The sequence below is a fragment of the Taudactylus pleione genome, unplaced genomic scaffold, assembly GCF_031769625.1.
Source record: "Taudactylus pleione unplaced genomic scaffold, aTauple2 ptg002299l, whole genome shotgun sequence".
Lineage (NCBI taxonomy): Eukaryota > Metazoa > Chordata > Amphibia > Anura > Myobatrachidae > Taudactylus > Taudactylus pleione.
In genome coordinates, this window is record NW_028286690.1 from 75,429 (window position 1) to 90,466 (window position 15,038).

At 44.2% G+C, this 15,038-nt stretch overlaps 1 protein-coding gene across 1 annotated transcript in view; it reads right to left on the reverse strand.

Moving 5' to 3' along the window:
* IFT172 (intraflagellar transport 172) overlaps positions 1 to 15,038 on the reverse strand; it is a gene marked incomplete at its 5' end in the record, with an annotated part of 111,297 nt that overhangs the window by 25,402 nt on the left and 70,857 nt on the right. Inside the window, one exon of the mRNA XM_088466029.1 lies at positions 14,456 to 14,572. Within this exon, the coding sequence (XP_088322155.1) occupies positions 14,456 to 14,572 (117 nt within the window). The remainder of the gene's footprint in view (positions 1 to 14,455; positions 14,573 to 15,038) is intronic.

The following is a 15,038-nucleotide window of genomic DNA, read 5'->3' on the forward strand; positions in this document are numbered from 1 at the left end:
GTAAGGGACATACTGTATATTACTGCACATACTGTATACTGTGTAAGGGACATACTGTATATATTACTGCACATACTGTATAAGGGACATACTGTATATTACTGCACATACTGTATACTGTGTAAGGGACATACTGTATATATTACTGCACATACTGTATACTGTGTAAGGGACATACTGTATAATACTGTACATACTGTATACTGTGTAAGGGACATACTGTATATTACTGCACATACTGTACACTGTGTAAGGGACATACTGTATATTACTGCACATACTGTATACTGTGTAAGGGACATACTGTATATTACTGCACATACTGTATACTGTGTAAGGGACATACTGTATATTACTGCACATACTGTATACTGTGTAAGGGACATACTATATATATTACTGCACATACTGTATACTGTGTAAGGGACATACTGTATATTACTGCACATACTGTATACTGTGTAAGGGACATACTGTATATATTACTGCACATACTGTATACTGTGTAAGGGACATACTGTATATATTACTGCACATACTGTATACTGTGTAAGGGACATACTGTATATTACTGCACATACTGTATACTGTGTAAGGGACATACTGTATATTACTGCACATACTGTATACTGTGTAAGGGACATACTGTATATTACTGCACATACTGTATACTGTGTAAGGGACATACTGTATATTATTGCACATACTGTATACTGTGTAAGGGACATACTGTATATATTACTGCACATACTGTATACTGTGTAAGGGACATACTGTATATTACTGCACATACTGTATACTGTGTAAGGGACATACTGTATATATTACTGCACATACTGTATACTGTGTAAGGGACATACTGTATATTACTGCACATACTGTATACTGTGTAAGGGACATACTGTATATATTACTGCACATACTGTATACTGTGTAAGGGACATACTGCACATACTGTATACTGTGTAAGGGACATACTGTATATTACTGCACATACTGTATACTGTGTAAGGGACATGCTGTATATTACTGCACATACTGTATACTTTGTAAGGGACATACTGTATATATTACTGCACATACTGTATACTGTGTAAGGGACATACTGTATATATTACTGCACATACTGTATACTGTGTAAGGGACATACTGTATATTACTGCACATACTGTATACTGTGTAAGGGACATACTGTATATTACTGCACATACTGTATACTTTGTAAGGGACATACTGTATATATTACTGCACATACTGTATACTGTGTAAGGGACATACTGTATATTACGGCACATACTGTATACTGTGTAAGGGACATACTGTATATTACGGCACATACTGTATACTGTGTAAGGGACATACTGTATATTACTGCACATACTGTATACTTTGTAAGGGACATACTGTATATATTACTGCACATACTGTATACTTTGTAAGGGACATACTGTATATATTACTGCACATACTGTATACTGTGTAAGGGACATACTGTATATTACGGCACATACTGTATACTGTGTAAGGGACATGCTGTATATTACTGCACATACTGTATACTGTGTAAGGGACATACTGTATATATTACTGCACATACTGTATACTGTGTAAGGGACATACTATATATATTACTGCACATACTGTATACTGTGTAAGGGACATACTGTATATATTACTGCACATACTGTATACTGTGTAAGGGACATACTGTATATTACGGCACATACTGTATACTGTGTAAGGGACATACTGTATATTACTGCACATACTGTATACTGTGTAAGGGACATACTGTATATTACGGCACATACTGTATACTGTGTAAGGGACATACTATATATATTACTGCACATACTGTATACTGTGTAAGGGACATACTGTATATTACTGCACATACTGTATATATTACTGCACATACTGTATACTGTGTAAGGGACATACTGTATATTACGGCACATACTGTATACTGTGTAAGGGACATACTGTATATTACTGCACATACTGTATACTGTGTAAGGGACATACTGTATATTACGGCACATACTGTATACTGTGTAAGGGACATACTGTATATTACTGCACATACTGTATACTGTGTAAGGGACATACTGTATATATTACTGCACATACTGTATAAGGGACATACTGTATATTACTGCACATACTGTATACTGTGTAAGGGACATACTGTATATATTACTGCACATACTGTATACTGTGTAAGGGACATACTGTATAATACTGTACATACTGTATACTGTGTAAGGGACATACTGTATATTACTGCACATACTGTATACTGTGTAAGGGACATACTGTATATTACGGCACATACTGTATACTGTGTAAGGGACATACTGTATATTACTGCACATACTGTATACTGTGTAAGGGACATACTGTATATTACGGCACATACTGTATACTGTGTAAGGGACATACTGTATATTACTGCACATACTGTATACTGTGTAAGGGACATACTGTATATTACTGCACATACTGTATACTGTGTAAGGGACATACTATATATATTACTGCACATACTGTATACTGTGTAAGGGACATACTGTATATTACTGCACATACTGTATACTGTGTAAGGGACATACTGTATATATTACTGCACATACTGTATACTGTGTAAGGGACATACTGTATATATTACTGCACATACTGTATACTGTGTAAGGGACATACTGTATATTACTGCACATACTGTATACTGTGTAAGGGACATACTGTATATTACTGCACATACTGTATACTGTGTAAGGGACATACTGTATATTACTGCACATACTGTATACTGTGTAAGGGACATACTGTATATTATTGCACATACTGTATACTGTGTAAGGGACATACTGTATATATTACTGCACATACTGTATACTGTGTAAGGGACATACTGTATATTACTGCACATACTGTATACTGTGTAAGGGACATACTGTATATATTACTGCACATACTGTATACTGTGTAAGGGACATACTGTATATTACTGCACATACTGTATACTGTGTAAGGGACATACTGTATATATTACTGCACATACTGTATACTGTGTAAGGGACATACTGCACATACTGTATACTGTGTAAGGGACATACTGTATATATTACTGCACATACTGTATACTGTGTAAGGGACATGCTGTATATTACTGCACATACTGTATACTTTGTAAGGGACATACTGTATATATTACTGCACATACTGTATACTGTGTAAGGGACATACTGTATATATTACTGCACATACTGTATACTGTGTAAGGGACATACTGTATATTACGGCACATACTGTATACTGTGTAAGGGACATACTGTATATTACGGCACATACTGTATACTTTGTAAGGGACATACTGTATATATTACTGCACATACTGTATACTTTGTAAGGGACATACTGTATATATTACTGCACATACTGTATACTGTGTAAGGGACATACTGTATATTACGGCACATACTGTATACTGTGTAAGGGACATGCTGTATATTACTGCACATACTGTATACTGTGTAAGGGACATACTGTATATATTACTGCACATACTGTATACTGTGTAAGGGACATACTATATATATTACTGCACATACTGTATACTGTGTAAGGGACATACTGTATATATTACTGCACATACTGTATACTGTGTAAGGGACATACTGTATATTACGGCACATACTGTATACTGTGTAAGGGACATACTGTATATTACTGCACATACTGTATACTGTGTAAGGGACATACTGTATATTACGGCACATACTGTATACTGTGTAAGGGACATACTATATATATTACTGCACATACTGTATACTGTGTAAGGGACATACTGTATATTACTGCACATACTGTATATATTACTGCACATACTGTATACTGTGTAAGGGACATACTGTATATTACGGCACATACTGTATACTGTGTAAGGGACATACTGTATATTACGGCACATACTGTATACTGTGTAAGGGACATACTATATATATTACTGCACATACTGTATACTGTGTAAGGGACATACTGTATATTACTGCACATACTGTATACTGTGTAAGGGACATTCAGTACATTACGGCACATACTGTATACTGTGTAAGGGACATACTGTATATATTACTGCACATACTGTATACTGTGTAAGGGACATACTGTATATTACTGCACATACTGTATACTGTGTAAGGGACATACTATATATATTACTGCACATACTGTATACTGTGTAAGGGACATACTATATATATTACTGCACATACTGTATACTGTGTAAGGGACATACTGTATATTACTGCACATACTGTATACTGTGTAAGGGACATACTGTATATTACTGCACATACTGTATACTGTGTAAGGGACATACTGTATATATTACTGCACATACTGTATACTGTGTAAGGGACATACTGTATATTACTGCACATACTGTATACTGTGTAAGGGACATACTGTATATTACTGCACATACTGTATACTGTGTAAGGGACATTCTGTATATATTACGGCACATACTGTATACTGTGTAAGGGACATACTGTATATATTACGGCACATACTGTATACTGTGTAAGGGACATACTGTATATTACTGCACATACTGTATACTGTGTAAGGGACATACTGTATATTACTGCACATACTGTATACTGTGTAAGGGACATACTGTATATATTACGGCACATACTGTATACTGTGTAAGGGACATACTGTATATTACTGCACATACTGTATACTGTGTAAGGGACATACTGTATATATTACTGCACATACTGTATACTGTGTAAGGGACATACTATATATATTACTGCACATACTGTGTAAGGGACATACTGTATATATTACGGCACATACTGTATACTGTGTAAGGGACATACTGTATATTACTGCACATACTGTATACTGTGTAAGGGACATACTGTATATATTACGGCACATACTGTATACTGTGTAAGGGACATACTGTATATATTACTGCACATACTGTATACTGTGTAAGGGACATACTGTATATTACTGCACATACTATACACTGTAAGGGACATACTGTATATATTACTGCACATACTGTATACTGTGTAAGGGACATACTGTATATATTACGGCACATACTGTATACTGTGTAAGGGACATACTGTATATATTACGGCACATACTGTATACTGTGTAAGGGACATACTGTATATATTACTGCACATACTGTATACTGTGTAAGGGACATACTGTATATTACTGCACATACTGTATACTGTGTAAGGGACATACTGTATACTGTGTAAGGGACATACTGTATATATTACGGCACATACTGTATACTGTGTAAGGGACATACTGTATATATTACTGCACATACTGTATACTGTGTAAGGGACATACTGTATATATTACTGCACATACTGTATACTGTGTAAGGGACATACTGTATATATTACTGCACATACTGTATACTGTGTAAGGGACATACTGTATATTACTGCACATACTGTATATTACTGCACATACTGTATACTGTGTAAGGGACATACTGTATATTACTGCACATACTGTATACTGTGTAAGGGACATACTGTATATTACTGCACATACTGTATACTGTGTAAGGGACATACTGTATATTACTGCACATACTGTATACTGTGTAAGGGACATACTGTATACTGTGTAAGGGACATTCAGTACATTACTGCACATACTGTATACTGTGTAAGGGACATACTGTATATATTACTGCACATACTGTATACTGTATAAGGGACATACTGTATATATTACTGCACATACTGTATACTGTGTAAGGGACATACTGTATATTACTGCACATACTGTATACTGTGTAAGGGACATACTGTATATTACTGCACATACTGTATACTGTGTAAGGGACATACTGTATATATTACTGCACATACTGTATACTGTGTAAGGGACATACTGTATATTACTGTACATACTGTATATTACTGCACATACTGTATACTGTATAAGGGACATACTGTATATATTACTGCACATACTGTATACTGTGTAAGGGACATACTGTATATATTACTGCACATACTGTATACTGTGTAAGGGACATACTGTATATTACTGCACATACTGTATACTGTGTAAGTGACATACTGTATACTGTGTAAGGGACATACTGTATATATTACTGCACATACTGTATACTGTGTAAGGGACATACTGTATATTACTGCACATACTGTACACTGTGTAAGGGACATACTGTATATTACTGCACATACTGTATACTGTATAAGGGACATACTGTATATATTACTGCACATACTGTATACTGTGTAAGGGACATACTGTATATATTACTGCACATACTGTATACTGTGTAAGGGACATACTGTATATTACTGCACATACTGTATACTGTGTAAGGGACATACTGTATATATTACTGCACATACTGTATACTGTGTAAGGGACATACTGTATATTACTGCACATACTGTATACTGTGTAAGGGACATACTGTATATTACTGCACATACTGTATACTGTGTAAGTGACATACTGTATATTACTGCACATACTGTATACTGTGTAAGGGACATACTGTATATTACTGCACATACTGTATACTGTGTAAGGGACATACTGTATATATTACTGCACATACTGTATACTGTGTAAGGGACATAACAAGAGATATGGTAAGAACTTACCTTTGTTATCTCTGTTTCTACGAAGTCCATAGGGTCCACAGGGTTGACCTTGGGGTATAGCTGGATCCGGATCCACGGGCACCACGCAGTTAAAGCTTTGCTGCTCCCAGGATGCACTTGGGTCCGTCCTCCTCTATACCCCGCCCCGGCCACAGGCACCTCAGTTGGTAAGCAGCTAAGGCCGGAGGAGGAGACTAAACAGAGAGAAGGAAGACTGGAACACACAAGAAACCATACTCACAGAAATGGGAGACGGAAAACCGGTGACCAGCCACACAGCCCATTTGAAGCCAGGTGCGTCAGGGCGGGCGCCCTGTGGACCCTATGGACTTCGTAGAAACAGAGATAACAAAGGTAAGTTCTTACCATATCTCTTGTTTTCTACTTCAGGGTCCATAGGGGGTCCACAGGGTTGACCTTGGGGATGTCCCAAAGCAGTTCAACTAAGGGCGGGGACGCTCCTGTGCTGAAAGGAGTACCCGGCGCCCAAAGGATGCATCCTGAGAGGCGAAGGTGTCAAACGCATAAAACCTCAAAAACGTCTTAATTGAAGACCAAGTAGCCGCCTTACACAGCTGAACAGCGGAGGCGCCACGTCTAGCAGCCCAAGAGGGACCCACAGAACGAGTGGAATGAGCCTTAACAGAGGCTGGCACAGGTAAACCCTCCTGCGCATAAGCCTCACAAATAACTGAACGAAGCCAACGGGCTAACGTTTGCTTGTTGGCAGGCCAACCCCTCTTGTGAAAACCGAAGAGGACAAACAAAGAATCCGACTTCCTACCGAAGCAGTCCGGTCCACATAGATTCTAAGTGCCCGGACCACATCCAAGGAAGCCTCACCAGCCGAAAGATCAGGTGACTGAAAAGCTGGCACAACAAGTTCCTGATTAATGTGGAACTTTGAAACCACTTTGGGCAGAAACTCAGGACGCGTGCGGAGCACTGCCCTGTCCTGGTGAAAAATCAGAAAAGGAGGGCGACAGGAAAGCGCCCCCAATTCTGAAACCCTCCTGGCCGAAGCAATTGCCAGGAGAAAAATGGCCTTAAACGTCAGCCACTTGAGCTCCACCGACTCAAGCGGCTCAAAAGGAGGACCCTGCAAGACCCTCAGTACCACCGTCAAGTCCCACGGAGCCACCGGAGGCACGAAGGGAGGCTGGATCCTGAGAACACCTTGGAAAAAGGTGTAAACATCTGGCAGTGTAGCAATCCGTCGCTGAAACCACACGGACAAAGCAGACACATGAACCTTCAGAGAGGCCAGGCGTAAGCCGAGGTCCAAACCCGATTGAAGAAATTCCAAGATTCTGGAAACCCGGAACACCTGCGGATCATAGTTTCTGGATTCACACCATTGAAAATAAGTGCGCCACACCCTGTGGTAAATCCGCGCGGAGGCAGGCTTGCGTGCCCTAAGCATGGTACCAATCACTTAACTGGAGAAACCCCTAGACCTCAAGACGGCTGTCTCAAGAGCCACGCCGTCAAAGACAGCCGACCCAGATCCGGGTAAAGGCAGGGCCCCTGAGACAACAGGTCCCGACGCTGAGGAAGAAGGTACGGAGCGTCGATGGAGAGGCACCTCAGATCGGAGTACCAAGGACGTCTGGGCCACGCCGGAGCCACCAGCACGAGCGTGCCGCCGTCCTGCTTGAATTTCCGCAGAACCCGAGGAAGTAAGGATATCGGAGGAAACAGATACGCCAAGTGAAACGTCCATTTCACCGACAGAGCGTCTACCAGACAGGCGCCTGCGTCTCTTGTCCTTGACCCGTAAACGGGCAACTTGTGATTGTGACGGGAGGCCATCAAGTCCAGCTCCGGCAGTCCCCACCTGTCCACGAGTAGCTGAAACACCTCTGGGTGAAGCGACCATTCCCCGGGATGCACATCGTGACGGCTGAGGAAGTCCGCCTCCCAATTGAGGACTCCGGGAATGAAGACTGCCGAGATCGCTGGAACGTGACACTCCGCCCAAGCAAGAATGCGAGACACCTCCGACATTGCTGCCCGACTGCGAGTTCCCCCTTGGTGATTGATGTACGCCACCGTGGTGGCGTTGTCGGACTGCACCTGAACCGCCCTTCCGTGAAGAGCGGGGCCGGACGACTGCAGGGCCCTGTACACAGCCCGCAGTTCCAGGATGTTGATGGGGAGAAGTGCTTCTTCCGCGGACCAACGACCCTGAAGCGATAATGAGCCGGTCACTGCCCCCCAACCCCGAAGACTGGCATCCGTCGTGAGCAGGACCCAGTCCGGGATCCAAAAGGGGCGCCCCTCGACCAGATGCACCGTCTGAAGTCACCAAGCCAAAGACTGCCGAACCTCCGCGGACAACACCAGCATCTGAGAGCGGATCCGGTGAGGTAACCCGTTCCATTCCGATAGAATCAGCCCCTGCAGGGGCCGGGAATGGAACTGGGCAAATTCCACCATGTCGAATGTCGACACCATGGACTCTAGAACTCTCATAGCTGAATGGACCGACAGGCGGCAACTGCTCAGGCAACTGTGTATCCGCAGCTGCAGGGAGGAGACCTTCTCTGGAGTCAGGAAAATCCGCTGCTGACGAGAATCCAGCAGGGCTCCCAAATGAACCATCCGCTGTGATGGAATCAGGGAGGACTTCTTCCAGTTTATCAACCACCCGTGTGCTTGAAGACAAGCAATGGTCAGGTGGAGATGTCGAAGAAGCACCTCCGGGGAGCTCGCCAGCAGCAGAAGATCGTCCAGGTACGGCAACAGACGTAGACCCTGACCCCGAAGGTGGGCAGCCATAACCGCCATCACCTTGGTGAACACCCTCGGAGCCGTGGAAAGGCCAAAAGGCAACGCCCGAAATTGGTAGTGATGGTTCAGGATAGCAAACCTCAGATACCGCTGATGTGCCGGTGCTATGGTCACATGGAGATAGGCGTCCTGGATATCGAGGGAGACCATATAATCCCCGGGTTCCATCGCCAGAATGATGGAACGTAACGTTTCCATCCTGAACCTGGGAACTCTGAGGTATCTGTTCAGAGACTTCAAATTCAGGATAGGGCGATGAGAACCATTGGGTTTCTGTACCAGAAACAGAGTAGAATAGTACCCCGTCCCGCGCTGAGACTGCGGAACGGGAACAATGACCCCTGCTTGTAGCAAGGATTCTATAGCTACCTGAATCTGACCAGCTTTGGTCTTGTCCAGAGAAGGACTCGTACAGAAAAACTGGTGGGGCGGCCTGAACCGAAAAGACAGGGCGTACCCCTGAGAGACTACTTCTCGAACCCAGGCATCCGTGGTGGTATTGTGCCAACACTGGGCGAATTGGAGAAGTCGGCCTCCCACTCTGGGGTCCCCCAGAGAGAGGCCCGTCCCATCAGGCAGCAGGCTTATCCTCCTGCTTGGAAGAAGGGCGCCGAGCACTCCATGCCTGCTTCTTGGGCTTGGGTGCGGCCTTGGTCGCCGAATGTCTCGGGAAGGACTGGCCCTTGGCCTTACCCTGAACCCGAAAGGACCGAAAGGCAGAGCTCCTCACTTTAGCCGGCGCAGAGGCCGAAGGGAGAAAAGCCGACTTGGACTTAGCCAAAGTATCCACTATTCTGTCCAAATCCGGACCAAATAGTAAATCACCATTAAAAGGCAAGGCCTCCAGACCCTTTTTTGAATCTGCATCAGCCCTCCAGGACCTCAGCCACAGGGAGCGCCGAGCAGATACCGCTGCAGCCGACACCCTAGAAGTGAGCAGGCTGGCATCCAAAGACGCTTCCCCAATATAGGAAGCTGCATCCCGCATCTGTCCCACTAACGCTCTCTGGATATCCGGAGCCTCATCAGGAAAGGTATCCTCCAAGGCATTGGCCCATGTCTCACCCACCCAGGAGATAGCCATGGACGGGCGAGCCACCGCCCCGGAAAGAGAATAAATGGACTTTAAACAAGTCTCCACCTTCCTGTCCGTGGGAACCTTCAAAGAGGAGATAGACGGCAATGGCAACGTCGCGCTTTTGATCAAGCGGGTAACGTGGGAATCCACCGCCGGCGGAGTTTCCCATTTCCTGCAATGAGCTTCAGGAAAAGGATAGTTCGCCGCCAACCTCTTCTGTGGATGGAACCTCTTACTAGGTAATTGCCAGGCCGCCGCCATATGATCCGATAATTGATCAGACAGGGGGAACACAGTTGAGGGTCACCTTGGCCTTTTTAAAATTAGGAAACTTCGACCTAGGAGCCGGCGCATCATCCTCAACATGTAGGATAGCCCGCACCGCCCTAACTAAGGCTGGAACATTAATGGAGGACTTAGCTTCCACCTCCTGCCCGAGTCCGACAACTGCGCAGCTAGTGAACTCACAACCGGACGTTTAGACACCCTTGGTGGCACATCACCTTGCAACATAGACTGAAACGCCGAGGATGAAGCCGCCAGACTCTGTACGGAGCTGGATAGAACATCCACCCAAGGCGGAGGAGCCGTCGGAGCAACACTCTGCAAAGGCACTACAGACTGACACGTCCCTGGGGAAGACTGCACATACACAGGCAGTCCCGAGTAAGGACCCACAGTCTGGGCCCCGGGGGAAGACCGCAACATTTGTGGAACCCTCGGGGAATGGGGGATGGTGGGCTGCGGTAACGCCCTAGAAGGGACCGCTGATGGGACCGATAACCGGTCCGCAATAGACGCCAGCACCTGTGAAAACATCGCCCAAGGAGGGTCCTGTGATACAGGGGGGTTGGAAGGGCCCGGTACCAGCTGGCACCGCCCGCACAGACCATCCTGAGATAAGTCCTCCCCATCAACTCCAGCAGCACAGCATCTGCAGGAAAATAGCACAGGAGCCACAGAGCGCTCAGTCTCCTCATCCGACATGATACCGTAAATACACAAGAAATAGGTATCACCAGAGGAATTACGGTTTTAACACCCGCGCACTCACCAGTATGCGACACAACAGCCCAGATATGGTACTGTGTAGCACACAACAGTATGTGACTGACCCCACAAATACGTGTTTTATATAAGTGAGGGTCTCAGAAAAACGCCCTTCCCCCACACACCTGCCGGGCCGTAGGAGAAGGAAAGGGATAGTTATAAGCTGACAGCAAGGAGAATAAGTCACAGACAGGCAGCACTAGCAATAGTCACATACAATGCAGAAAAGTTATACTCACTGCACCTTCCGCTACAATCAACCGCCCAGATTCAGTGTCTGGGAGGGCTATAGCGCTGTGTACACTGTCCTTTAGCAGGGGAGAGGTACACAGGGGGACCGGTCCACTTGATACCGCCTGGGAGTCTGCGATGTGCCAGTAAAGATGGCCGCCGGAGACCTCAGAGGAGGAGTGGCCGAGAGATAAGAGCAGCTCAGCGACGCCAGACTGCTTGTTGAAAGGCGCGCTGAGCTGAGGGGAGGAGCCGCTAGACAGGGAAGGCTGCCTCCCCTGGCTAGCAATTAACCCCCGGGTTGCCGGTCCCGCTACCAGCCTGATACCCTGGTGGTCTAGCGGACACGCGGGGTATTCCTCAATTGAGGGGGAGCCCGCCACCGCCGCTAGCGCCTCCGGTCTGTCCCCAGAGACCGGAGGCTCCTGACTGCATTGAAGTATCCGCGGGCCGCCGCACGCGGCGACCCGCGGCTTACCTGATCCCCGTCGCGTCCGGCAGCAGTCAAGGGAGTCCCCAGAGCCCGGCTAGTACAGGCTCTGGGGTCCCGCCGCGATCCCCAGAGCTGTACTGGCGTCGCGGCGCCAGCGGGGAGAAGGAGCGGCAGCGTGGACGTCCTAAAGGACAGTCTGATGCTGCCGCTCTAAAAGTGTAAAAAAAGAAGAAAAAAATAAAAAATTTCTCTTTTAAAATAAAGCTTAGGGGCTGCTCCTGCAGCCCCACTGCGACAGGGTGACCCGACTCCGGCCGGGCACCAACTAAAACTGAGGTGCCTGTGGCCGGGGCGGGGTATAGAGGAGGACGGACCCAAGTGCATCCTGGGAGCAGCAAAGCTTTAACTGCGTGGTGCCCGTGGATCCAGATCCAGCTATACCCCAAGGTCAACCCTGTGGACCCCCTATGGACCCTGAAGTAGAAACTATATATATTACTGCACATACTGTATACTGTGTAAGGGACATTCTGTACATTACTGCACATACTGTATACTGTGTAAGGGACATACTGTATATATTACTGCACATACTGTATACTGTGTAAGGGACATACTGTATATTACTGCACATACTGTATACTGTGTAAGGGACATACTGTACATTACTGCACATACTGTATACTGTGTAAGGGACATACTGTATATATTACTGCACATACTGTATACTGTGTAAGGGACATACTGTATATATTACTGCACATACTGTATACTGTGTAAGGGACATACTGTATATTACTGCACATACTGTATACTGTGTAAGGGACATACTGTATATATTACGGCACATACTGTATACTGTGTAAGGGACATACTGTATATATTACTGTACATACTGTATACTGTGTAAGGGACATACTGCACATACTGTATACTGTGTAAGGGACATACTGTATATATTACTGCACATACTGTATACTGTGTAAGGGACATACTGTACATTACTGCACATACTGTATACTGTGTAAGGGACATACTGTATATATTACTGCACATACTGTATACTGTGTAAGGGACATACTGTATATTACTGCACATACTGTATACTGTGTAAGGGACAGACTGTATATATTACTGCACATACTGTATACTGTGTAAGGGACATACTGTATATATTACTGCACATACTGTATACTGTGTAAGGGACATACTATATATATTACTGCACATACTGTATACTGTGTAAGGGACATACTGTATATTACTGCACATACTGTATACTGTGTAAGGGACAGACTGTATATATTACTGCACATACTGTATACTGTGTAAGGGACATACTGTATATATTACTGCACATACTGTATACTGTGTAAGGGACATACTGTATATATTACTGCACATACTGTATACTGTGTAAGGGACATACTGTGTAAGGGACATACTGTATATATTACTGCACATACTGTATACTGTGTAAGGGACATACTGTATATTACTGCACATACTGTATACTGTGTAAGGGACATACTGTGTAAGGGACATACTGTACATTACTGCACATACTGTATACTGTGTAAGGGACATACTGTATATATTACTGCACATACTGTATACTGTGTAAGGGACATACTGTATATTACTGCACATACTGTATACTGTGTAAGGGACATACTGTATATATTACGGCACATACTGTATACTGTGTAAGGGACATACTGTATATATTACGGCACATACTGTATACTGTGTAAGGGACATACTGTATATTACGGCACATACTGTATACTGTGTAAGGGACAGACTGTATATATTACTGCACATACTGTATACTGTGTAAGGGACAGACTGTATATATTACTGCACATACTGTATACTGTGTAAGGGACATACTGTACATTACTGCACATACTGTATACTGTGTAAGGGACATACTGTATATATTACTGCACATACTGTATACTGTGTAAGGGACATACTGTATATATTACTGCACATACTGTATACTGTGTAAGGGACATACTGTATATATTACTGCACATACTGTATACTGTGTAAGGGACATACTGTATATATTACTGCACATACTGTATACTGTATATTACTGCACATACTGTATATTACTGCACATACTGTATACTGTATATGGCACATAGAAGGATGTAGAGGTACCTGAGTATTGGCTGGAGCTCCGTGTAGCACATACAGGTCTAAGGCCTTCTCCCAGCTTCCTTCTTTTATCAGGTGTGAGGCAAACAGGGCCACGTACTTATGGAGCACTTTATAATTCTGTGACACAAACATATACAAGGTTGGAAGCTGGGTGTTATACAGAGGGACCTGCTATATCCTATGGCACAGACATATAGCTCACTATCTCTGGCTCTGTGACACTGCCCACTGATGGCTGTTCTCCACCGTTCCATCTCTCACTACACCTTCTCCTCACTATCTCTGGCTCTGTGACACTGCCCGCTGATGGCTGTTCTCCTACCGTTCCATCTCTCACTACACCTTCTCTTCACTATCTCTGGCTCTGTGACACTGCCCGCTGATGGCTGTTCTCCTACCGTTCCATCTCTCACTACACCTTCTCCTCACTATCTCTGGCTCTGTGACACTGCCCGCTGATGGCTGTTCCCCGACCGTTCCATCTCTCACTACACCTTCTCCTCACTATCTCTGGCTCTGTGACACTGCCCGCTGATGGCTGTTCTCCTACCGTTCCATCTCTTCTCCTCACTATCTCTGGCTC